The 27034-nt window shown below is 51.2% G+C and overlaps 1 protein-coding gene across 1 annotated transcript; it reads left to right on the top strand.

The window, feature by feature from the left end:
* LOC112058884 (uncharacterized) lies at positions 1 to 14525 on the top strand. The gene is made up of 3 exons (XM_065579635.1): positions 1 to 29; positions 4699 to 4887; positions 5904 to 14525. Exon 3 carries the CDS (start codon positions 8953 to 8955, stop codon positions 13444 to 13446), a length of 4494 nt encoding a protein of 1497 aa, XP_065435707.1. The 5' UTR covers positions 1 to 29; positions 4699 to 4887; positions 5904 to 8952; the 3' UTR covers positions 13447 to 14525.
* Positions 14526 to 27034: the final 12509 nt, after the last annotated feature.

Raw genomic sequence — 27034 nt, 5'->3', positions numbered from 1 at the left:
AAGAGTTTGTGCATTATATGCAGCTTCATGTAAGTAATCCATGATAAATATGGATAATAGTAGCAAAATCCTCCCAAGCCTATCAATATTTAGATTTTTTTAAAAAATCTTCCATGCTAGTAACTGCAACCATGTTTAGAATAATTATTGTGGTAAATATTAATTTAAAAATTAGTATTTAAAGTGCATTGTCAACTTAAACTACTCATGAGTTCTTCTGGCTACCTATCCAGTATACTAACATTAATTTGTTTCTATTTTCTTCTCCTTTCCCCTACTTTTTTGAGATATTTTGTCTTCTCATCTCTCCTTCTGGTATTTTTTGGCTTCCCATCACCTTTCGTATGTCCTCTATTCATTCCATCTTTTCTCCGCTAAGATACAGCATGTGCTGTTATTGGATCTCAATGAAACTGACTTAAGCATATGTATATGCTTAGTTTGCATAGGATACTTCTGTTTCTCAGCAAAGCTTAGACTGAGTTCTACTCAGTTTCACTATTATGCTGTTATGAGAGCCTTCCATGTAAGTCTATCCCGCAGGGGAAATTTAAATATGAGCTATTTGCTATCCCATGCCAGATATAAATTCCTGAGCTCCATAAAGAGATATTGAAACAAAGTATAATTTCATCAAATTATATACATATGAACTATTAAATAGACTTTAGAGTTAAGTATTACAAATGGCAAATACCATAAATCACTGTCTTCAGTTGAGAAGCTTAATTGCCAAATAACTTAATCAGGAGTAGACTTTCAAAATGGCAAATGAAGATTTAACCATGTGATTCCCATTAATAAAGAATTGGACAATTATATATTTCACACTACTTTGAAAATGTGCTTGTTTTAACCCTGACTCAAAAATGAAACATTATTCACTGCAGATATAATACCAAGTAACTACATTGTATGTATGTTTTATAAAACACTGTTGTGTTTATATAAAACTTGCTCGCTCTCAAACTATGTTCATAGAGGAGAAACACTGCTGAACTGAGGAGCTCTCTAATAGCATTGATGTTGCCTAAACTAATTGTAACTGTGGTCACTGGACGGGCTAGACTGAGAATGCTCAATCAGGGCAAACAGCAAAGAATAGGGCAGCTGATCCCCAAAACTAGTGAATTATTCTATAATTAGATTTCACCAAGCCAGTAACCAAACACCTTCTGTAATGCCTTACTCAGTTACTGGTTACTAAGACACCAAAATACAGTTCCCTTCAAGCAATCCAGCCTTTGGCTCCCACCCAGACAGCCACATCTAATATAGCGAGGGTTACTAAAAACCGTATTCACCATATATAAAGTTCTACCAATCTCAAGTGATTGGACACATTTCCGACTAGGTCAATGAATATGTCAGATCTTACCCAAATTGGCTTACAGTCAATCCTTATTAACTAAACCTAAGGTTTATTTGAAAAGAAAACAGAGTTATTGTGGTTAAAAGATCATTATACATACAGATATGAATAAAGTTCTTAGGTTAGGTTTCAGAGTGGTAGCCGTGTTAGTCTGTATCAGCAAAAAGAACGAGGAGTACATGTGGCACCTTCGAGACTAACAAATTTATTTGGGCATAAGCTTTCGTGGGCTAAAACCCACTTCATCAGATGCATGCAGTGGAAAATACAGTAGGAAAATATATATACAGAGAACATGAAAAAATGGGGGTTGCCATACCAACTCTAATGAGACTAATCAATTAAGGTGAGCTATTATCAGCAGGAGAAAAAAAACTTTTGTAGTGATAATCAGGATGGCCCATTTCAAACAGTTGACAAGAAGGTGTGAGTAACAGTAGGGGGAAAAATTAGCATGGGGAAATAATTTTTAGTTTGTGTAATGACCCATCTTAATTGATTACTCTCATTAGATTTGGTATGGCAACTCCCATTTTCTTTCTCTCTCTCTCTCTCTCTCTCTCTCTCTCCTTATTTTCCACTGCATGCATCTGATAAAGTGGGTTGTAGCCCACGAAAGCTTATACCCAAATAAATTTGTTAATCTCGAAGGTGCCACATGTACTCCTTGTTCTTTTTGTTCTTAGGTCATTTTCATAGCAGAGATGGTGAGGTTACTGATTTGTAAAAATCCTTCTGAAATCAGTTTAAAAGGTATAGTCCAATAGACAGTCCATGTGCAGAGATTTGTCAAATTCTTCCATGACAAATTGCAGGGATAATCAAGAGTAGACCTGGACACTTTAATCTTGTGATTTAGACTTTCCCTGACAAAAATTTAAGCAGATCTGAGATAAAACAGGATCAGGACCTTTATAGCTGAAGCAAGTTGTGGTTACAGCAGGGCTTCCTTGGCTGAAGAATAGGAATGTATATTGTTGCATTGAAGCTAATCTGTTTCCTAGACATACACTGGTAATTTAGTTGCTTTCATTAGCATAAAACAATTAACCATCAAACCAATCACAGGTAGTTTACTACAAATTTCAAAGAGAAATGAAGACAATATTATTACACCACAAATTCCATCTAAATGTTAATATCCCCTTTTGATCTCTGAATCAATAGAATACAGTAATGAAACATAGAAACAGAAGCTTAGCATCTAAAAACTAATTATATCACATTGTTAAACTTCTAACAAGATCTAGGTAAACACAGACAAATACAATTATTATCTACTTTTGATCTTTTAACAATACAGGCCTACATGCCAAACACTTTAATCTATTTAACATGACTTTGCTAACTATCTACAAGGAATGGCTCTGTTTTACCATTTCAGTACTCTTCTAATATGTCCGTAAGGGTTGTTAAAGCCTGCTGGTTGCTTAACCCTCGCTGGCTCAGTGTTAAACTAATTGTTCTGGGTGAATTCAGTTCCCACATGGATGACTGTTACTGAGGGTCATCTGAGGACTTTATGATGCCTGTACGCGTGTGTGAAAGTTAGGTGTTTGACCATTATTTGCCCTTTTTAAAATATTTTTTTATTATTTTGAAGCTGGGATATACACCTTATGCCAGGGTAATTTTGGTTAGCCTGCATTTAGAAGCTAACAAATCCTGTTAGGGTTGAGGGCTGTGAGGAGGAAAGGAATTTTGTCAACAGACTGCTCAGTTGATACTTTGTTAGGGCATCACAATGAGATGCTGTCCTCTAACATTGATACAGATTTCAAATGTGTTGGTTCTTTTAAAATTTAACCTCCACTCTGAATTGTGCTATTTATTAATACTTGCTTTTTATATATTTCCAGCATTCAAGAAAGGAATTTACCCTTAAGTTACACACACAATTCATATACTTTTTCACCTTTTGCTTTAGACAAAAGCTTTGCTAGGAATTTCTTTATTTTTCTATGCAGTGTTGTTGTAGCCATGTCAGTCCCAGGATATTAGAGAGAGACAAGGTGGGTGATGTACTATCTTGTTTCTCACCAACAGAAATTGATCTAATATCTACCTTGTCTCTTTATTTTTCTAAACATTCTTAAACCTATTGGAGGGGAATCTTGGTTCTATAAAGCCTAGCAGCTTCACAAGAGGGGAGCCCTTATGAGGTACACAGGAAGAGAAGGAATACTGTACTTGGCCAGGTGGCCGCTGAGTCCACTGCTAACTGCAGTTTGAATCAACTCTTCTATGGAGGGGAGCTTTGATCCTGCAGACCTCTCAAGGTCCTTAGCATTTAGTGTCCCATTCTACAGAGCTTAGGAAATGAGTATGGGTAGGATTTCTCAAGGTGTTCGGGAGCTGGTGGAGTTTGGGTAGCAAGACTTAGAAGCAGTGCAGTGTACCACAGGACATTGTTTCTGTCCTTCAGAACTCCTGTCTCCAGCTAAGTTCTTCAGGAATGGGAGCGCCTATTCCTTAGACTTTCACACTTTTATTTTCATCTTTTCCGTTTATCTTGGAATTTCTTCCATTAGACTGCACTGATTACTTCTTTTGAATGCTATCACAAACCTTTATCTAAAAATACCATCAGTGCGGGATTCTTGCTTCTGGGTTCTAATTTTGTAATACGAGAATGGTGAAATTCCCTTTAGTTGTAAGTCAATAAGAACGTGATAGGAACATTTGGAGCATTTATACTCCGCAGGTGATAGTGTGGTGATCAGTGGGGAACCTGGTTCATGATTAAGGCTACGATTATGTCATGGAAGTCACTGAATCCATTGACCTCCCTGACATTTTCTGCCCTGGGGCTGGAGCTCCCAGCCAGCCCCGCCCTTGGAGCTCCTAGCCCCCAGTCTGGTGGAGCGACCCCGCAGCTGCCCAGCCGCGGTGGGTGGCCCAGCAGCAGTGGGTGCTGAACTCACCTATCCCTTTTGTCAGGGATATTTTTAGTGAAAGGCTACTGTGAATTTTTATTTCCCATGACCGGTCCATGACTTTTACTAAAAATACTTGTTTAAGATTGATCCCACTTACTATTGCCCTCAAAGACTTTGAGTTAAGGAAGTTCTATTTGTTTTTTGATAAGGAGTTAAGACTTAGAAGCAGGAATCCTTCAAGTTGATGTAATCAAATAAGTAGAATTTCAAGCAAGTAATTTCCCCTTTATTACTAGGTATAATATGAAAGGTTCACAGAAGTTATAACTGAGTGTTTGGGAAAAGGAACTTTGTTTAAAATAAGCATTTATTTTATTGCACTATGACTGTATCAATGTAAACCACTATACTTGCACAGAATAAATTTGTTTTCTGATCACTTTACAGAAGGATCCATTTGATCCATTTGATCTGAATGAATTGCTTCAGGAATTACCAAGAAAACAGAAGGAAGCATTATGGGAGAGGCTGACGCATCTATTAACACACATTTTGGTAAAGAACCCAGTGGAAGGATGGCAGAGGATTGAAGATGAAAGTGATGATGATATGGAAATAGAGGAAAGTCCAAAAATGGTAAAATAAAAATACAAAATCTTCCAATATGCTATTCAAGATGCTGAGTACTTTGAATTAAGATCTTCTACCAGCAGATGTATCCACTTAGAGATTGCACAGAATTGGTTTGTACAAATTCCAAAAAACAACTTGGGGTTTTTCAGAGTTAAAGCTCTTTAATCTTTTCTTTCTCTCTTTATAGTCCAGCGTATTGACCGTTTCTGGGGTATACTTATATTAATTGATCAAATGTTATTACAAGTTCAGTCTTTTACAAATTCAGTGTTCACAGCAGAAAGCTTACCAGCCGGAGCTGAGAAATTGACAAGAATGACAACCAACAGCCAATGTAAATAACTCCGTGTCTACACTGACACTGCATCACCCTAACTACACTTACATAAGCCTTACGCCTCTTGTGGAGGTGGAGTTATGTCGGTGTATTAGAACACTTACGTTGGTGGGAGCAAGGCTGTGATGTGTAGTGGTCCACAAATTATAAAAGTTGGAGAACCGCTGCACTAACACAATAATGCTTTACCTTATATAGCACATTGCATCTGAGGATTTAAAACAATTTATAAGTGCATTAATTCACAAAACAACCCTGCTAAAGAGATACAATTTCTTATCTCTCAAATGGGGATATGCTGCAAAGTTTGGATTGCAAACCAGGCTCGTGGTTTAAATATAAACAAAATTTCTGTAATAGTAATTAAATTAATAATTAGGAATTAAATAATAAAAATCCAAAGCCTTTTCTTTGAATTTAAATTTTGTACAAACTTTGTTTTTTTGCAGATATGAATGTTGTGCCACAATTGACTTGATTGTTCAATGTTAAATGGAAACTAAGCAAGTGGATGTGTGTCCAGAACATTAAATTTGAGCCATGCAGACTCATTTTCTGTAGCTAATGCTTATTTTCCGAGGCTTTTTTTTTCAGAATTATAGCCTATTTTGAAGCCTCTTGAGTTGTTATAAAGAAAACTATTTTTCAGTTTACTTAAGATGAATTGTTTTTTAACTTTCAGAAACAAATGATAGCTGTGATCCAAGGGGTGACAACTGTAGTTACTGCTTCGATACCTGTAGTAGATGAAAATATAAACTACAAAGCTCTTCTAGAATGTGCTCTAATATTAAATGGTGGGTATTTTTCTTAATGTGGAGTTTTATATAGTATGCTGATTTTAGGCAGCACTTTAGTACACTCGTCTGCTGCTAATGGTTGAGTCTTCTTGTTTTTGTTGTGATTTGAATAAAAGGGTGTACTTTGGTGCCAGAGACACTGATATTTTGGCCTGCAGGCCTTATTTACTATGACAGCTTACTGTGAAGTATGGCAGGCAGGGAGTTGCATATCCTAATTTGGATTCCTTATTTCCTCCAAAAAATAAATTTACAATCTATAAAACACTGTTTTATGTAATTCTTTTTTTTTTTTACATCCTGTTGGTAAACTCTCCTGTCCCTAAAAAACAAGTAAACTATCAGTTTAAATACATTGTTTCAAATCTTCATGTCCAACATTCTATGGGACAGTTACCATCTCTAAATGGAAGAGGAGATGACGGTCAGTGTAATTTGTGCCCCTACTATTTAATAAGTATCAGTACGTTATAAATATACAGAATTATTAGTCCTGAGGTGGGGAGGGGAGGAGTCAACGCTTATGCTGATCTACATGGCATATTATCCTATGAGAGTGTCAAAATGCAAAATGAAGGATAAATTATTTCTACTCAAGGAGCAACAATTCTCCCTTTGCTGCTTTTGCCTGCTGTGGTGGGCTTTTACAAATGAAGACTCTGTGCAGCCAATGTCAATATGACACCTGTTTCCGCCGGGCTATTTGTATTGATGGAGAGGCAAGATTGTGAAGTCAGGACTTTAGGGTGGGATTCACAAAGATACTTAAGTGCCTAGGTCTGGCCAGTTTTAGGCTCTACTGTGATTCACAACTCCCACTGAATTCTGTAGCCTCCTAAACTCACTCAGTGCCTAAATTTTCAGGGTACAAGTTTCCCTCTGCATCTATTTTCTACCTCTGGGCACATGCACTGCTGCCTAACTCTAGGAGTCCAGACACACAAAATCATAGGGTTAGAAGAGACTTCGAGGGTCATCTAGTCGAACTCCTTGCCAAGATGCAGAATTTTGTGTCTAAACTATCCAAGACAGATGGCTATGCAGTTTCCTTTTGAAAACCTTCAGTGAAGGCGCTTCCACATCCTCCCTAGGCAGCCTGTTCCATGTCTCCTACTTAAGCCCCACAGTGGTTCACAAACCACAGAAGATAGGTGTTTGCCTACCTAAGTCATGTGCGGGGCCCAATCTGGTAGGCGTGCTCAGAGACTGCCTACTGGATTGGGTCCCATTCACAATTTGGTTGGAGGTAGTGGTGAGGCCCACTGTATAGCTTTTAGCCTGGTTCTTAGAGCACTCACCAGGAATGTGTGATGGCTGGGTTCAGTTTTCCTCTCCTCTCCCAGAGGTGGGGAAGAGCATTTGGACAAGGGTTTCCACCTCTCAGGAAAGTGCTCTAACTGCTGAGCTATGGGATATTCTGATGCAGCGCACACCCTTGGTTTCTCCTGTTGAAGCCATTCCATTGTGAATAAGTAATGAAAGAGTGATTTGGCCAGGGAGAGAGAGAGACTCTGTAGCCTGGGATATGGTAGACCCAGGGTCCAGCCGCCTTGTTCCAATGATTTTTTTTAATTATTTGTCCAAAGTGGAACAGCATCAGCAGGAGAGGTTGAAGGAGCCCCATGTCAGAATATCCCATAGCTAAGTAGTTAGAGCACTTTCCTGAGAGGTGGGAGGACCCCTGTTCAAATCATTCTCCTCCTTTGGTAGGGGAGAGAGGGAAATGGAATAGGTGTCTCCCACATCCCAAGTCAGTGCTTTGACTACTAGGCTAAAGCTATAAGGTGGGCAACTCCTCCTTCCCCAGTTTTATATGAAGTTAGGTGCCTACCTATGCCATTCTCACAAGGAACACCTAAGTCATCTAAGCTGCTTGACCACAGGATATGGGATCCCAGTTGTGACTCGCTGGTAGAGATAGTCGCTTCTCTGCAGCCTGGACTTAGGTGCATATCTTCATGAGGGGTGGGGTTTAGAACACACTCTTCTAGTCAGTATTTCCCATTGGATACCTTAGGTGACTTGCTGCCTAGTATGCTGGCTTTTGTGAATCCTATTGTATAAGGCATCTAGGCACTTAATGTAGGCTTTGTGAATCACACTTGTTCCTGTTGTTTTCTAAGTGCTTAAAAGTTAGGTGTTGTGATGCTCAGCACCTAAATCCCTTTGTGAATCTAGCTGTTAGTGTATTGGTAGGCCAAGATCCTTGGGTCTATTGCTGCTCCTGGGGATCTGCGTCCTTAGCTTCTCAGTGACTCTCAGTCCTATTTCCTCCCAGATACACCCTGTTGCAGGTTTCACTTGTGAGAAACAACAATGTTGGGGGGATGGAGCCAGCCCGGGAGAAGAACATTCATACTAAGTGCTTCACTTTAATATGAAGGAGGTGATATTGGCTGAAGTTGTTAACTTGTCATGTTGTCGATATAGTACCACCACAGTTTTTACTCCATTAGAGTTATGGAGATTTTGCCTAAAAAATCAATAACATCGTATGGCCAACATAGTCTTCTGCAAAGTGGAACTGGTTAGGATTATTCAGTTCTTCTTCGAGTGCTTGCTCATATCCATTCCATTAGGTGTGTGCGCGCCGCGTGCACGATCGTCGGAAGATTTTTACCCTAGCAACACCGGCGGGTCGGCTGTGGAGCCCCCTAGAGTGGCGCCTTCATGGCGCTGAATATATACCCCAGCCGACCCGGCGCCCCCTCAGTTCCTTCTTACCGCCCCTGACGGTCGTTGGAACTGTGGAGCGCTGCTTAGCTGTTCTCCACTTTCCCTAGCTTATCTTGTTGTATCATAGTTGTAGTTATAGTTATAGTCCTAGAGTTTGTTGTAAATTAGTTAAGTAGTTTTAAAGTTGTTCTAAGTAGTCCAGGGGATTAAGGGGGTCGTCTCCCCCCTTTCTCCCCCGGCCGCGGGGCCGGGCTCATGCCCAACGCTCCCGGCTTCAAGCTGTGCGCCTCCTGCGCTAAACCTATGCCCACGAGCGACCCGCACGACTCCTGTCTGAAGTGCCTGGGAGAGTCACACCAGACAGACAAGTGTAAAATCTGTAAGGCCTTACGTCCGAGGACCAAGAAGGAGCGGGACTTTCGGCTCAGGCAACTTCTGATGGAGGCGGCTCTTAGCCCGGACACTCCTTCCACGAGCAAGGCCCCGGCACCTAGCACCTCGGTGCGCAGTGCCCCGGCGGCACCGGCTGCGACGACCACGCGAGTGGCGTCAGACAAGCCTCCCCGGCACCGGACCTCGTCGGCACCGCAGACACAGCAAGTGCCTCGGCGCCGGTCCTTATCCCCAGGGCATAAAAAAGCCCATAAGACGGGGACATCCGTGCCGAAGACGCCAGCTCCCCCAGTGCCGGGGGTAGAGCCGCGTCCGCCAGTGGAGCAACGAAAACAGGTGCCTCCGGCACCGTCGACTCCGGCGCCGAGGCCGTTGAGTCCGGTGCAAATAGCGTCTCCCCCCAGGCCGGCGGTGATACAGTGCCTCCCGTCGACTCCAGAGACCTTCGCGGCGGCGAGAGACTTAATAGCTCTCACGGAGCCGGCACCGCCTCAACCACCGGCACCGACTGCACCGTTGACTCGCACGGTCCAGTCGAGGGGGAAACCTGCCTTGATGCGCCCGCCATCACAAGGGCTGGAACCTCGGCACCGATCCAGGTCCCGAAGCAGGTCCCCACGCCGCTCGCAGTCCCGGCACCGAATACCGTCTCGGCACCGGTCGTACTCGCGGCCAAGATCTTCTTCGCGGCACCGCTCTTCGTCTCGGCACCGATATGATCGTCGGCACCGATCAACGTCGAGACGTAGCTCTCGGCACCGCTACGGTCGACGCTCGACGTCGAGGGGTCGCTCCCGGCACCGGGCATACTCCAGGTCCTCGTCGAGGTCCAGATCCGACTCCCGGCACCGACGAGGTCATCGGCACCGGTCGCGGTCCCGGCACCGATCGCCGGCACCGCGCAGAGATAGATCATCTCCGGACCGGCACCGTGCGGCACCGCAGCCCACCGGGATGGTTTCATCTCTCTCGGCACCGCCATGGCCGTCAAGATCGGTGTCTCGTTCCTCGGAGGACCTGTCGAGATCGGCATACCCCCCTCAAGGGCACGCCGAGGAACAAAATTTCGGCCACTGGCAAGAGATGGCAGAGGACCACTCTCATGGACCATCTCACTGGTCGTTTTGGACCCCGTGGGCGTACCACCAAGAGCAAGGGGCTCCAATACCATCGACCTCTCGCTCGGGTCACTCGGTCAGAAGGGCCCCAGAATCCACCATCTCTCGGCCTCCGCCAGGAGGCATGGAGGCTTCGGTGTCCACGCCACCCGACACCAGGGACCCTAGTGCAGGTGATGCCCCGGCCCAAGAGCAAGGGGATCAGGACCCCCCCTTGGATCCGGTACCACCGGAGGCATCCTCTTCCTCCTCTCCGGACGAGGCAGTGGCGGGCACTTCATGTACGGGTCCCCCTCCGATAGATCTTCGGGCTCACCAGGATCTCCTGCGTAGGATGGCCCGTAATATGGACCTGCAGGCGGAGGAGATAGTGGAGGTGCACGACCCGATCGTGAACATCCTTGGAGCAGATGCCCCATCGAGGGTGGCGTTACCTCTGATCCGCACGATACAATCGAATGCGGATACGATATGGCAAACTCCTGCCTCCATTCCACCCACAGCGAGAGGGGTGGAAAGAAAATACTTTGTCCCCTCTAAGGACTATGGGTACTTGTATACCCACCCCCAACCGTGTTCACTGGTGGTGGAATCAGTGAATGCACGAGAGCGCCACGGCCAGCAGGCTGCAGCGCCTAAATCAAAAGAGGCTAAGCGGCTCGATCTGTTTGGCCGTAAGGTTTACTCAGCCGGAGGGCTACAACTTAGAGCGGCGAACCAACAGGCGCTACTGAGCCGCTACAATTTCAACTCCTGGAACTCTATGGGGAAGTTTAAGGAGTTGATTCCCCAAGAGTCCAGGGAAGAGTTTGGAGCCATGGTAGAGGAGGGCAAGAAGGTGGCTCGGACCTCCTTGCAGGCCTCCTTGGACATTGCAGACTCAGCGGCGAGGACCCTGGCTTCGGGTATCGCTATGCGCAGGATCTCCTGGCTTCAGGTTTCGGGTTTGCCTCCGGAGCTGCAGCAAACCCTACAAGATCTGCCTTTTGAGGGTCATGGATTGTTCTCAGATAAGACGGACTCTCGCCTGCAGAGCCTCAAGGACTCGAGAACAATCATGCGCTCCCTGGGGATGCATGTTGTGGGCCCCCAGCGCAGGCCATTTAGGCCGCAGCCTCAGCGCTTCTACCCCCCCCCCCGCCTCGTCAGAGACAGGACTCGGCCCGGAGGCGAGGGCGAGGTGGTAGAAGAAGGTGGACCGGCCCTCAACCCGGCCAGAACCAGGGGCCACCTAGACCACCTTCAGGCCCCAGGCAGAACTTTTGAAGGTGCGGTCGAGGACGGCGCCCCAGTCATCCCCCAGGATCCAGCCCCCTCCTTTCGGGATCGCCTCTCCCACTTCCACCGTGCTTGGTCCCTTATAACTTCGGACCGTTGGGTCCTCCGCACGGTGGAGAGGGGATACGCTATCCAGTTTTCTTCATTTCCCCCCTCCTCCCCCCCTTCCCCGTCCCTCTTCAGGGACCCTTCTCACGAGCAACTTCTTATACAGGAAGTCTCTACGCTCCTCGCCATGGGGGCCATAGAGGAGGTTCCGGTGGATTTAAGGGGCAGGGGATTCTATTCCCGTTACTTCCTCATCCCCAAGTCCAAAGGAGGTCTGCGACCCATCTTGGACTTGCGCGGACTCAACAAATTCGTAGTAAAGTTGAAGTTCCGCATGGTCTCTCTGGGGGCCATTATCCCTTCCCTCGATCCTGGAGACTGGTTTGCCGCCCTCGACATGAAAGACGCATACTTTCACATTGCTATTTACCCGCCTCACAGACGCTTCCTCCGATTCGTGGTAAACAGGGTGCACTACCAATTTGCAGTCCTTCCCTTCGGCCTATCCTCGGCCCCACGGGTGTTCACGAAATGTATGGCTGTCGTGGCAGCGTACCTTCGTCGGCAAGGGATACAGGTGTTCCCGTACCTAGACGACTGGCTGGTACGCGGTCGCACCAAGGAACAAGTTCGCGATCACGTCCACATAATAGTGCGCACATTCAACAAGTTGGGTATCCTACTCAACAAGGACAAATCCACTCTAGAACCTACCCAGAGAATAGAATTCATCGGTGCGGTTCTAGACTCCAGACGCGCACAAGCCATCCTGCCAGACAATCGCTTTTGCACCATCACGAGCCTCATCCAAGGACTCAAGGCCTTCCCAACTACCACGGTGAGGTCGTGCCTTACCCTCCTGGGTCACATGGCTTCCTGCACGTACGTAACCAGGCATGCCAGACTTCGGCTTCGCCCACTCCAGACCTGGGTTTCATCAATATACCGCCCACATCGGGACAGCCTGAATATGGTGGTCACAATCCCGAACTCGGTCCTGACCTCCCTCACATGGTGGCTAGATCACAGTGTAGTTTGCGAGGGGATGCCGTTTCACGCCCCACAACCCTCTCTGCACCTGGTCACAGACGCTTCATCTCTGGGTTGGGGCGCCCATCTCAACGAGCACCATACCCAGGGCCTGTGGACTGCACCTCAGCTAGCCCTACACATCAATGTTCGGGAACTGATGGCGGTGCGCCTGGCGTGCCAGGCATTTCTCAATCTCCTACGGGGCCGCTGTGTGTTAGTTCTCACCGACAACACCACGGCCATGTTTTACATCAACAAGCAAGGAGGAGCACGTTCGTCAATTCTATGCCAAGAGGCCATTCGCCTGTGGGACTTCTGCATCGCCCACTCAATCCATCTCACGGCATCGTTCCTCCCTGGAGTCCAGAACACTTTAGCGGACCGACTCAGCAGGTCCTTTCAAACGCACGAGTGGTCTATCCGTCCGGACATCATACATTCCGTCTTCCAGAAGTGGGGGTTTCCCCAGATAGACCTGTTTGCATCTCGAGACAACAGGAAGTGCCACGTGTTCTGCTCCCTGCAAGGTCGAGCCCCGGGCTCCCTCTCGGACGCGTTTCTCCTTCCCTGGAAGGACCACCTGTTTTATGCCTTCCCTCCGTTTCCTCTGGTCCACAAGGTACTGCTCAAATTGCGCAGAGACCAGGCACAGGTAATTCTGGTCGCTCCAGCGTGGCCGAGACAACATTGGTACACCACGCTGTTGGAACTCTCGGTCCAGACACCGATCCCGCTTCCGTTGTATCCGGATCTCATCACGCAGAACCACGGCCGGCTGCGTCACCCCGACCTGCAATCACTCCACCTCACGGCGTGGCTGCTCCATGGTTCACCCAGGCAGAGCAACAGTGTTCACACTCTGTCCAACAGATTCTGCTGAGCAGTAGGAAGCCCTCAACACGGACCACATACTTGGCCAAGTGGAAGCGGTTCTCCTGTTGGTGCGAACAACGAGCCACGTCCCCATTGCACGCACCTATTCCTCTTATTTTGGAATATCTCCTCTCCCTAAAACAGCAGGGGTTGGCGATATCTTCAATTAGAGTTCACCTGGCCGCTATATCGGCCTTCCATCCAGGGGAACTCGCGTCCTCGGTATTCTCTAACCCGATGGTCGTTAGATTCCTCAAGGGCTTAGACCGGATGTACCCACAACAACGTCAGCCCGTTCCGACGTGGGACCTCAACCTGGTTCTCTCCAAGCTCACAGGTCCTCCATTCGAGCCACTGGCCACCTGTTCACTTTTGTACCTATCCTGGAAGACAGCCTTCCTCGTAGCCATCACCTCAGCAAGGCGCGTTTCTGAACTCAGGGCGCTTACATCCGAGCCCCCTTACACAGTTTTCCATAAGGATAAAGTGCAGCTCCGCCCACATCCTGCCTTTCTCCCTAAGGTGGTTTCTCCATTTCATATCAACCAGGATATATTTCTCCCGGTCTTTCACCCTAAACCACATGCTTCTCGCCAGGATCAACGTTTGCATTCCCTGGACGTACGCAGGGCCCTGGCCTTCTATATTGACCGCACAAGGCCCTTTAGAAAGACGACGCAACTCTTCGTTGCAGTGGCCGACCGAATGAAAGGCTCACCGGTCTCATCACAACGCCTATCCTCCTGGATTACGTCTTGCATCCGGACTTGCTACGACCTGGCAGGTGTCTCAGCACCCCACCTCACCGCTCACTCCACGAGGGCCCAAGCTTCCTCGGCGGCTTTCCTGGCGCAAGTTCCGATCCAGGACATTTGTAGAGCTGCGGTTTGGTCGTCAGTCCACACGTTTACAGAACACTATGCACTAGTGCAGCAGTCCAGGGACGATGCTGCCTTTGGATCAGCGGTTTTGCACACAGCAATGTCTCACTCCGACCCCACCACCTAAGTTGGGCTTGGGAGTCACCTAATGGAATGGATATGAGCAAGCACTCGAAGAAGAAAAGACGGTTACTCACCGTTGTAACTGTTGTTCTTCGAGATGTGTTGCTCATATCCATTCCAAACCCGCCCTCCGTCCCCACTGTCGGAGTAGCCGGCAAGAAGGAACTGAGGGGGCGCCGGGTCGGCTGGGGTATATATTCAGCGCCATGAAGGCGCCACTCTAGGGGGCTCCACAGCCGACCCGCCGGTGTTGCTAGGGTAAAAATCTTCCGACGATCGTGCACGCGGCGCGCACACACCTAATGGAATGGATATGAGCAACACATCTCGAAGAACAACAGTTACAACGGTGAGTAACCGTCTTTTTCTCCAGCAGCTCCTAGAAAACCAACAGACGCAGAAGGAAGTGCAGGTGGAGCTACAGACGCAGCAGCAGCAATACCTGTGAGAGATCCTGCAAAGGGAAATCAACCCAGGGTCTGCTATGCCCATGGACAAAAAGAGCAGAGAAGGAGAGCATGCCTGGGCTGTGCTGAGAAGGTTAGCCCAGGGAGAAGGGCATGAGAAAGTGTACAAACGTGGCCTAATGCCAAGATGGGAGCAAGAGTTCTTTGTTTTGGGAGCAGAGAAGCAGGCCATATCAAAAGACATGGCCTGCTTAGGAAATTGCTGAGTGGCTGAACGAGGGGCCAGGGCCCTAAGAAGTTAGAAAGAAAGGAGAAGGTGTCCTCTGACACAAACCCCCATGAGGCAGGCAAGGTGGAGGTGGCTGGGGTGGCCATGGACCTTGCAAACCCTCCACCAACACACCCTGTCGGGTGCTGCAGGGAGATGAAGGACGAAATGATTTGCCCAGAGATGAAGCAGACTGGAGGAGGGACAAACACAAGGGTGGAGCAGTCCATGGTGGGTTCTCAGACACTGACCGAAAAGGTTTTGGCATATGCAGCGGCAGTAGCAAAAAGGCAACAGAAGACGCTAAAGGCTTCAGAACAGGCTCTGCAAGCAGCTGTTCATGAGACTGAGTGGCTGCAGGAAGAGCGTCGGGATACTGCAGAAGAGAAGGTTTGCCCCGAGCGAGCTGGCAGTGGAGCTGCAGACACTGCGCACAGGCTGTACAAGCGCGCAGCCGGTGACGGCGATGAGATGAGGAGGGATGAAGCTTGGAGAAGAATAGAACTTGCCCCCGCGTGGGCCAGGTTCTAAGGAGGAGGGTATATAACGGGGGGCTTGGCCTGTGGGCTATAAAGCCTGGAGCTAGGCCAAATGGATTACAGAGTGAGCTCCAGCTGAGGGGAAACCAGGGGAAACCGCAACAAAGGTACAGGAGCAGGCCTAGCTGTTGGGTACAGGGCCTTGGGGCAGAACCTAGAATCCAGGGTAGGACTGGTTCTCCCATGGTCTCTAAGGAAGGGGATGTACAGGGCCATAGGAAGGGCTACCAAGGCCAGCAAGGGCAGGCCGAGCCAAAGTCAGGCTGAGGAAAAGCCCCCAAGGGACAGAGGATCTTGTTTCAGTTACAGACATTTTTTGACTTTTCGTTTGGGATGAGCGAGACCCAGGAAGGAGTGGGACTAAAAGATGGTCGCCTGGCCAGCCAGAAACCTGCTGGCGGGCGTGCTAGCCCAAGAAATCTGTGACCCCAGGCCTTGAAGGAAGGGGCACCTATCGGTGAGTGAACTCTGTTACAAGCCTGCTTCCATTGTGGAAACAGCCTGGTATTGGAGAGTGGTGGGGATGGCCTGTGGGCGAGGATGGCTGGAGGGGTTATACAGGAGGGGCAGCAGCGTCCAGTGAGTAGATCAGGGAATGGGTTGTTTGCAGTCCTGCCACTGAGCGGTAACGTGATCCTGGCCAGGTCACTCTCCCACCTGGTGCCTCACTTTCTCTATCTTTGAAATGGGGATCATCCCGACCCACATTAAGAAAGGGTTTGATCCTCTGCTCTTGCTTCCCAAATCCCTGCCCTCCTTGCCCCACACAGGCCTCTGCCCTGTTGCTCAAACTCCCATGCACATGTTAGTGCCTGTGTCACCCCCGCAACTGCAAGGTCTCATGTACAGTCTCCTGCCAGCAAACTGAAGCTGCCACTACATCCAGAATAGGAATCGCAGTTCCTGTGCGCTGCTCTGAATGGAGTCTAGACCCTGGGCATGGGGAAGGCCAACGCTCACATCCAGGTAGATCATCAACCTACTCCTCTGTCCCAGGAGCAGGAAGGCTTCTGCTTCGTGCTCCCTTCGGTAGCTGGAGCTGCTGAGTTGGGAGTGTGGTGGGCAGAGATGGGAACAGGCCATAGGATGAATCAAGTGTCAGGGGGAGACTCCCTGTGTGTGGGAGATGATGTTGCCCCTCTGTGGGGAATCCCTTCCTTGCAGATGCTGGGCTTTGGGTGCTGGACTCTGCCAGGAAGCCCAGCTCCCATCCCTAGCAGCTTGGCTGTTCCCTACACTGCTGTGCACCAGACTCTCTGCAGAGAGCTGCTCTGGGCAAGGACTACAGAGCCTGCTGTCATCCTGGCAGGTGTCACCCCAGGTTCCATAATCCTGACCCCTGGTCTCCCTCCGCTGGCAGGCTCTGAGCAAGGCCTGCCCAGAGAACATGGATGACGAGCTCTCGATCCTGCTGACAGCACCCCTCAGCACAGACAAACTCCAGCACTCTTGGAGGTGAGCAGAATGGGGAGGGGCAGCAGGGGTTTTACCTTAGCCCTGGGGACTCCTAGAAAGAAGAGACTGGAAAATCCATGTTTCTATTGGACACAGTTGGGACCTGTCTACACTACAGGTCTGTCGTGCATTTGTAATCTGCTGACCCCCACATGTTGTTCAGAGCCTATGGACAACACAGTTCCTAAAGTGTGTTTGTTTTCTGTTTATCCCGTATGTACCAGCAGGGCTGGACAGCATTTCTCACTGTGCTGTGGGGAGCAGGTCCTGGGTACTAAGGGTCTGAAGAAGCTCTCAAGGACTAATTTTTTAAAATAATTGTTATCAATGAATTGGGAGAAAACATACAATCACTGCGGATAAGATTGAGGGGTGACAAAATACAGGCAGAGTGGTAATTCCTGATGGGGAGAGGGCAGTGATACAGAGCGATCTGGCTCTTTTGGCCAGCTGGACCCATTCAAAGAAAACAAGTTTGAGCAGAGCCCAATGCAAGGTCCTATACGTAGCCACAAGGCACGCCGGCCACACCTCCAGAATGGGGACGTGTATCCAGGAAAGCAGTGACTCTGAAAAGGATTTAGGGGCCAGAGTGGAGAAGCCACTCAACATGAGCTCCCAGTGTGATGCTGTGGTGAACAGGGCTAAAGCCATCATTAGACGTAGGAGCAGAGCCGTGAGTAGGATAGGGAGGTGACACAGCAGCAGTGAGACTGCTATTGGAATACTGCCTCCAGTCTTGGTGTCCTCCTTTGAAAAAGATGGTCCTAGAAATTGGAGCTGGGGCAGCAAAGAGCCATGAAATGTTCTGAGGGCTGGAGAAAAATGCCTTCTAGTGAGCTATTGAAAGAGCTCCACCTGTTTAGCTTATCAAAAGAAGATTGAAAGGTGACTTCACTGAAGTGTTGAAATGCCTTAATGGAGAGAAAATATTGTGTATTAAAGGGCTCTTTAATCGAGCAGAGAAAGGCAGAACAAGACCCAATGGCTGGAAGGTGAAAAGAGACAAATTCCTATAACAAATAAGGCACAAATATTCAACAGCGAGGATGATTGACCACAGGAAGAAGCTACCATGGAAAGTGGTGGATTCTGCATCTCTTGATGTCATTTAATAAAGACTAGATGCCTTTCCGGAATGTGTTTGCCCCAAAAGCAGCTATTGTGGTAGACAGGAGGCCTGTGATAGGGGGTCAGATTAGATGCTCTAACGGTCTCTGCTGCCCATAAATTCTACTCATTTCTGAGAAACCGAGTGTAGCATTGGGAGCAGCCTCTGCTTATTAAACAATCCGTTTGTCAGCACCTGCAGGACAATTTGGTTCTTAGGACTAGTGAGCATGGACTTGTCAAGAACAAATCATTCCAGACCAATCCTAGCTCCTTCTTTGGCAGGGTTAGGGGCCTAGTGGAGGTGGGTAAACAGTAGATGTGATCTATCTTGGTGTTAATAAGGCTTTTGACACAGTCCCATAGGACATTCTCACAAGCAAACAGATGCTGCTTAGCACTGTCAGAGCAGCTTTTGCTGGGGGATTCTCCCAGCACTTTCCAATAGTGGGAAAGTATGAAATCCCCATTAGACTGCTGGGGACAGAGCCTAGAGGGGGCAGCAACTTACCCCAAGTCCCACAGGTCAATAGGAAACCAGCAATGGAACCCAGGAGTCCTGACTCCCAGTTCCCTGCTCCAATCACTCCAGCGGAGCACACTCCCTCTCAAAGCAGGGGGACCGGACATGAGGGCCTGGTTGTAATTGCCAGCTGTGGGAGGGAGTGTGCAGCAGTGGTTAGTGAAGGGGCCTGGAAATAAGGACTGCTGGGTCTATTGGAGAGTGTCACTAGGAGCAGTGCATAAGATGAGGTGTCCTATCATGTTTACTCAGATCAGATTAGGACATAATAGAATGGCTGAAATAGTTTATTTTATTTGTATTGTATTATTTTGCAATTGTTAAGAGCAGCAACTACTCAGCTCAGACTGAAGCATCTTATCTAATTTTTGAGATCTAAGTGTCTCCTCTTTGAGTGCCACGAGACAAGTTAACACATTGTGACAAAGAATTTTCATTGCCACTTGTTATGATTTCAAGAAACAAACTGGTTTAGTTTGAATCGGATTTTCGGTCAGAAACGGTTTCAATGAAATTTCCCCACCATCTCGATTCCTGGGCTCTATCTCTGCCTTTCGGGGGGGGTTGCTGTCTGTTAGAACAAGAGTCTGATTTGGATAGGGATAGAGACCTCTTCAATGTTTTTAATGAAGTAAATACTAATGGGAATTGTGTGATCATGGGAGACTTTAACTTCCCAGATATAGACTGGAGGACAAGTGCTAGTACTATAATAGGGCTCAGATTTTCCTAGATGTGATAGCTGATGTATTCCTTCACCAAGTAGTTGCTGAACCAACAAGAGGGGATGCCATTTTAGATTTGGTTTTGGTGAGTAGTGAAGATCTCTTAGAAGAAATGGTTGTAGGGGACAGCCTTGGTTTGAGCGATCATGAGCTAATTCAGTTTAAACTAAATGGTAGGGTAAACAAAAATAGATCTGTGACTAGGGTTTTTTTTTTCAAAAGGGCTAACTTTAAAAAATTAAGGAAATTAGTTAGGGAAGTGGATTGGACTGAAGAACTTGTGGAACAGATGGATCAGACTGAACAGGTTCCAAACCTCTCGGAGGCTCTGACCTTCTAAACAGGGACGTCAGTTTTCTAGTGAAATCAGGAAAAAGAAAGGAGAAAACTCAAAAGAGGTTCCTCCTGGCGCTCACGTACGTGACCCCTAATACTCTCTCAGTCCTCAAAGAGAGACCTCGAGAAGGAGACTTGCTGAAGGAAAGCTACAGGGGACTCAGAGGTTTCCCTGGCCCTGTGCCCCTGTCCTGCCTGGCTGATGTCAGCATCTCTCTGTGAGGTCACCACCTCCCCTGCACCTTTGACCAATAGGTTCAGGTCCTGCAAAAGGCCTTTGTGATGTCACTGTCACACCCACCCCTCCCCTGCAGTGCTAATGTTCTGCCGCAGGCCAGACCCTTTGGAGGTTTGAGCTACTCTCTGTGGATCACCCCGCTCAATGAGTGTTCATTCTAGGAAGCAAGCCGTCTAGAGAGTAAAACAGCAGAGGCTGCTCCCAATGCTACACTCGGTTTCTCAGAAATGAGTAGACTTTATGGGCAGAAGAGACCGTTAGAGCATCTAATCTGACCCCCTGCATATCACAGGCCTTTCTGCACCATATGGGGCAGGCAGAGCTCTGCCTGGGCGCAGGGGGAATGGGATGGGGGTAGATCAAGGAAAGAGGGGAGGGGAATGGGTGTGAGGGAAAGCGCTCCTGTCCCAGATGAAGGAAGTTGGGGGCAGAGGAAAGGACCCTGCTCCACAGAGAGGGGAGAGGGTTTCTGTGAGTGCCAGGGGGCTCCATTTCCCCTTCCACTAGCTCCCAATTTACGGAGAGCGAGAGCAGTACCTGCAGCAGGGAGCGGGAGTTGCTGGTGGCCTCAGAGGCACAGGCCATGCAGCGCCTCAGGCACCTGGCGAAAGTGCCGCATGATACGGAGCTGGCGCATCACATTGGCCGTGACGTCCTCATGCTGCAAGGGAACGAGAACCTGTCTGAGACTCAGACACCTCCGAGGAATCAGGGGGGATTAACGGCCCCTGGAACCAGCAGCATTTCCACCCAGCCCCTGCCCACCTCTGAGGGATGGATTCCCCCTCCTGACCCCCAGGATGGAGTCTTGTTGTCCTTCCTAGTGACCTCCAGTGGCAACCCCCCTCCTTTTATGGGGAGCTCCTGCCACTTCCCCCTCAGTGCCCCTGACAGCTGTTCCACCTCCAATCCACAGCTCAAGTTCTCAGACCCCTCTCCTCCAGCCCCACCCAGGTTGGGTAGGGAGGGAACTGTAGCGGGGGGGCAGGAGGGATTCTGGCAGCAGTGAAGTGGGATGTGGGGAGGTTGAGACCTTTCCCCAAGTCACCCCAGCCACTAATGCTGAAGCCGCAGGATGGCAGCCCTGGTGAATGGGACGGATCGACAGCCCCTGCTGACTAGGGTTACCATACGTCCGGTTTTTCCCGGACATGTCCTGCTTTTCGGCAATCAAACGCCCATCCGGGGGGAATTGACGAAAAGCCAAACATGTCCGGGAAAATGCCGGCCGGGCACTTCCCCTCCCGCGGCTGCTCTGCTCCGCGCCTCCCCTCTCAGACTTTAAGAGCCGAGCTGCCCGAGCCAGCGCTACTGGCCTCGGGCAGCCCCCCCGCCTCCGGACCCCGAGCCACGGGCCAGGCGCTTCCCTTCCCGGGCTCCAGCTGCGCTGGGGAAGCGCCGGCCGGGGGCGCAGGGTCTGGGGGCTGCCCGGCAAACCGTGAAGCCGGTAGCGCTGGGGCAGCCCTTTCCCCATGGCTGGGAGTGGGAGGGAGGAGGGGGCTGAGTTAGGGCGGGGAAGGGGCGGAGTTGGGGCGGGGTTAGGGGATGGGGAAATGGGCGGGGCCAGGGCCCGTGGAGGGTCCTCTTTTTTTATTTATTAGACATGGTAACCCTACTGCTGACTGAATCCTCCTGTTCTCTCCAGAACGGGTCCAGCCTTGCCAGCAGCAGGACAAGCGTCCCCTGCCCATGTGCCTCAGCCCTGCCTGGTCAGACGCCATCACCCGTCAGTCCTTGGCCTCCCAGGCTGCCAGTGATGGGAGCAACTCTGGGTGGTGGCTCGGGTGACACAGACACCAGACCACTAGGAATTGGGTGCGGCCCTGTGGGACAGGAGAGTCTCGCAGAGGGCACTTGGGGGACTCTCCTGCCCTTCCCAAGAGCGATAGCACCCTGTCCTAAGAACGTAAGTCTGGGATGAGGCAAAGCTTGTCATTAATTAGCCTGGCTAAAGAGCTGGGTGGATCTGCTCCAGGGACAAGCTGGCTCGCTCCTGCTCATGGAGGTGAATTCATCTCCCTTCCCAGGAGCACCTGCTCTCCCTTTCATTCCCCACCAGGCTCCTTGTGCCAGGCCAGCGAATGGCCACAGGATGGGAATGAGGCCTGGGCCCCGCCCCAATCTCCTGAGTCTAATGCAGCTGCTCACCTTGTCCCCCATCAGCTGCTGGGTTTCCCCCAGGAGGGAGTAGGTGACAGGGAGAGAGACACACACATTTGTCCTTCTGGTTGCAGGGCTTGTGTCCTTCCAATCCCATTGGTGGCTGCACAGTGGGCAGAGTCCTTGCTGCGTGCCCGGCCCAACAGAATTGCAGGGCGTGGTGTGGAACACAGAAAGAGATAGAGAGACTCATCCTCCAGCCGGGGTCAGTCTGAGAGAAATTGGCTGGGGTCCCAGTCTCACTCTTCTAGCGGGTGCCATTTCCCAGCTGGGTTCCTTACCCCTCTGGTGCAGCAGCAGCTGGTAGAGCCGGTAAACCCCCTCCCTGGCCTGCCGGCTGATGTCCTTGGCTGGGTTACTGACGGACAGAGCCAGCTGTGCCATGTGGTGACCCATCCTGGGGAATTCCGCTGAGTTCTAATGGACGGGAGAGGGAGAGGGGACTCCATCAGCATTTTCCTGTCGGCTCCCAGTCCCCCCCGGGCCAAGACTCTCCTTCCCCTCAGCCCCTCTGCAGGAGATGCTAGAGGATAGGAGCTAGAGCCAGACCCTTAATTTCCTCTGCCCCCAAGGAAACCTGGAGCACAGGGCTGTGGGCAGGGCCCTCCATGAGGACTTGCTTCCCCAGCTGCTCCAGGATGACAGGGAGGCATGAACCTGGAGCACAGTCCCCTTAAAAGCCCAGAGTCATCAGTTAACTAGGAAAAGAAGAACTTGACTCAAGCCAGGCTCACTCTCTGCTCTGACTCTGCCTCCCCAAGAGGAACACTCCTAACCCACAGCCCCTGCAGCAGCAGATCCTACAGCCCGTCAGAGCCAGATCACCTACGCCTGGAGTCAGGAAGCTGGGGTCAGAGGTCACTTATGTCAAACTCAGGGAGGATGATGGTGAATCTGAGCAGGGCCGTGCTGCTCTTAACGGCCCTGGCTCTCTCTCGCGGCACCCTGGACACGATCCAGTAGTTAATGTGCTGTGGGGAAAGGAGGCATTGCACTGACTGCCCTGACCAAGGATGCCCACTGGGGGCCCGGCTAGGAGGACAGACTGGAAAATGGATCTAAGAGTGAAGGTAAAATTGCCCCCACCCCTCTCATCGGGCTCATCTCCAAGATGTACTGGAGCCTGTCGGTGTCTGGGGACTCTGCCAGCAGGTTCCCCAGCATGGCGTCCAGGAGGTCTGGCAAGACCCTAGGCAGATCCTGAAAGCAAGGGAGAGCCATGGGTCAGAGTTAGGGAAACTGGGGCTAAACTTGCCACAGGATGGGAAGACGGGTCTCTGGGAAGCACTGGTGAGACCCCCAAACACATATCCTGGCCTCTCTCCTTCACATCCCACTGCAGGCAATTAGCAAGGACTCATGGCAGGATGACAGCTGGCTCTTCAATCCATGACTTTAGCATGATCTACCTGCACTTGGGCGGTGTCCTTCTCCATGCCCAGGGTGAAGACGGCGTGCAGGGCAGCTCGGAGGAGGTGGGTCTCCAGCTCTGGCTCCAGGGCAGGTGTCATGGTGCTGGCAAGAGAGAGGAGCCGGTATTAGACTGTGCAGTACGGGGATGGGACTGGCACCAACACGCAGGTGAAACTGCAGGGAAATAGGCACAGGCTGGCAAGAAGGGAAACTGAGGCACCGAGCCAGGGAATGACAAGGCCAAGGTTTCTCAGACAGACAGTGGCAGGGCAGGAATAGCCCCTGTTCCCTGCACCCTGCTGCCCCTCCTGTATCTGATCCTGGGTGTGAGTCTCTCCCCAAAGCCGTTGCAATGTTACTGGAGTGAAAAGAACAGCCCAGCCAGGAGAGAGTGAACCTTCCCCGCACCTCTGCCAGAGGAGCCACTCTTGGGCGGTGACCTGGGAGTGGGAGGGGCAGTGACTCCCAGCCCTGGGCCTGAGCAGCACTGGGGTTAGGGGAACCGTGCCGGAGGGTCTCGGTACCTGAGGTTGCCCACAGCAATCAGGGAGTTGGCGAGGACGGCGCCGGGTGGAGAGTTATCAGGCAGCTCCTCAATGAGCTCCTGTGAGACCCAAAGGAGACAAAGGAGCGTGTGAGATTCAGGCCTCACTGACACTTCCCAGTGAGGAGATTACACAGCCAGGGCCCCACACAGCCAGCAGGATCCCCCCACCTGCCCCCCGCTCCTCCGATTCCTGCCCAATAGTGACCACTCTCCGAATTTCTCCCGTCTCTTCTCCCCAGTCTTCAGCCCCAGCAATCCCTGCCCTCAGCTGCCCCTCCAGCACCAGCCATCCCCCATCCATTGGCCTGGGGAGACCCCTGCCCCTCCCATGTCTCTGTCTTTCCTCCAGCTGCTGGGCACTGTGTCTCACTCACCACAATCCTCTCCGCCACAGCTGCCTTGCAGCAGTGTGGCTCCAGTGTGTCCTGCCCTCTCTGCTGTGCAGCGAGATGCGGGTTGGATGGCGTGCAGGAACACGAGCTGCTGGGCCTCCTCCTGCACCCACCAGGAGTGGGGTTAGGGGAGAGAGAGCCAGTTAGCCAGGGACCTCCCTGCCCCCACACAGCAGCTGCAGGACTCAGGCCTGAATGGGGGATAGTGGGGACCCGCCCATTGTCCAAATCACCCACCACTCCACCACAAGCAGGGTCAGGAACTGGGACAGTGCCTGTGGGGGGAGGAGACCCGGCTGGTGTGTGACAGACACCCCCACGCCTGGGGTCCCAGATCATGGAGGAGAAAGGTCCCCATTAGGGCTGGTGGATCATCAGGGACAAGACCCTCTGCAGGGGGTCAGGTGCTGGGAAGGGGCAGGACAGTCTCGGTTCCAGCACAGCTGGGGAATGTTTGTACCTTTTCTCCGTCTTGGAGCTGCTCTCGGCTGTTATTGAGAGCAGCCTCCTCTGTGGCCACGTCCACCCATTCCTCCTCCTCGTCCCCTGAGTCCCTGGCGGTCCCTGCACCAGGGAGAGAAGGGGACAGGGTGACACCTGCTGCCACTCGGGGGAAGGACAGGGGCACGCTGGGGCAATGTGTCCCCTTCCCACCTCCGGGACCCAGGGCAGATCGGGCCCCACACTCCCCCGTCTCAGTGATGCCTTCAGACCCCAACTCCTTCAGGAGCCCATAGCAAAGAGACCCCCCCACGCTGTCCTGGACTCCCTGGGAGGTGCCTCCCCCCAACTGGAGCACCGAGGACCAAAGTGGCAGCATCTAGTGTCAGTGGGGTTCATGTGGCTCAGGCCAGACCCCTGGGCTGGGGATCCGCCCCCATAGCACTGATCGAGGGCCTGGGCCCAGGGTGTTCACAGACCCGCCCTCACCTCTCCCTGAGCCCAGCCTGACTCCTCACCTGGAACAAAGCTGCGGTGCCCATCGGCCTCGCTGCTGCCCGAGTCCCAGGCACTGCTGCTGTCCCATGGGGAGCGGGCCGAGCTGCTGGTGGTGGGACAGGGATCCTCCACCTCCTGCCCTGGGGAGGCTGGAAGGTCCTCACTGATGGGGCCGGGCGATGCCTCCTGCTGGGAATCAGGGCTGGGCTCCTGGGGCTGCTGCTGCCCACACAACATGTCCCAGAGTCACTCTGCCCGGCTCCCCTCCTGCGCTGGGTCCTGCCTGCCCAGCCGCAGCCTGGCCCAGCTCCATTTCGACCTGGCCTCTCCCACCTCGGCGCCTGCGCTGGGAGCGGGTTTTCTCCGCCAGAAGACTGGGCACTTCCACCTCCTGGCCTGGCCGGGAGCTCCTTCCCTGCCAGTGGGGACGGAGGGGCCGCTCTGCTCCCGGGGAAGATGGCAGCTGCTTCCTTCAGGCTCTGGGGCCACCTGCAGAGCCTTCTTCCTGAACATCCTCAGGAGCCTGGCCACCCTGGAACCGAGCGGGGAGCGGGCGTGAGCGGGGAGCGGGCGTGAGTCTGGGGTCAAGGCAGCCTCTCACTAACCAGCCTGTTTGGTCCCTCCCCATCCCTGCCCCAGCCAGAGCAGCTCCTCCTCCCCCCACAGGGGTGCATGTAATGCAATCTACACGCACTGGCAGGAGTTCATTGCATGATCTGCTCCCAGCGTTCCCCCTCGTCACCTCTGGGGCTGCAATGCCCGGGGAGTCTCCTCCTTTTCCATCACTGGGCTCAGTCACTTTGGACAAGCAGCTCCCTCCTGCCGTCCCAGGCCACACTCCCCCCCCCAGGCTAGAGAAGGAACAGAACCCAGGAGTCTGGACTTCTCCTGGGAAACCATTCCCCAGGTCAAAGTCCCGAGGCAGAGCAAGGCCAGGACTCCCGCCTTTCCCATTGATTTCCATGCTCAGCAGCTCACAGGGTCTGGCCCAGCTCAGAGACGCTCAGCCTGGGGAACGGTCTCCCAGAAGGGAAGCGTTGGGAGCCCCATTGCTGGGACCTTTCCAAACACACCGGAGACGGCTCTGGAGAAGCCTCTCCCCGGTCTGAGAGCGAGGGGCTCCTGGGGGCGGTTTGCAAATCCAATCTCCTTTGGGAGAGATTCTTTCCCCCTCTTTCTGCCTCTCCCCAGACAGACAGGGGACACCAACGGGGAACCCTAATGCCACTCACTTGCTCTGCTGACGGAGCGATGGATGGAGGATGTTCAGTATCGTCCCTCGCCCTCCTCCTCACTCCCCAAAGCCAAGGCAGGCTGGAGAGGGTGGTGGTGACCTGAGGAGTTACCCTGCCCAGCCAGCAGGCAGGGTGATAGCACTGGCCGATCGACTGGCTGTGAAAACAAGAGTCTATCTTATTGCCAAGGGACAGAGAAACTCGGCCAGCAGCAGGGGGTGCAGAACACTGGCCTAATGCGGGGGTGACAGCACCTCCGGGATCCTGACATCCCGGCACTTTACACACCTTCCTGGAGCCTCCC

Source organism: Chrysemys picta, unplaced genomic scaffold, assembly GCF_011386835.1.
Source record: "Chrysemys picta bellii isolate R12L10 unplaced genomic scaffold, ASM1138683v2 scaf560, whole genome shotgun sequence".
NCBI classification, from domain to species: Eukaryota; Metazoa; Chordata; order Testudines; family Emydidae; genus Chrysemys; species Chrysemys picta.
Note: the sequence above shows the minus strand (reverse complement) of the source record. Positions and strands in the feature narration are given on the sequence as shown.

Coding starts and splice junctions, on each gene's coding strand:
- LOC112058884 (XM_065579635.1), top strand. CDS start 8,953: ATGCCCAACGCTCCCGGCTTCAAGCTGTGCGCCTCCTGCGCTAAACCT.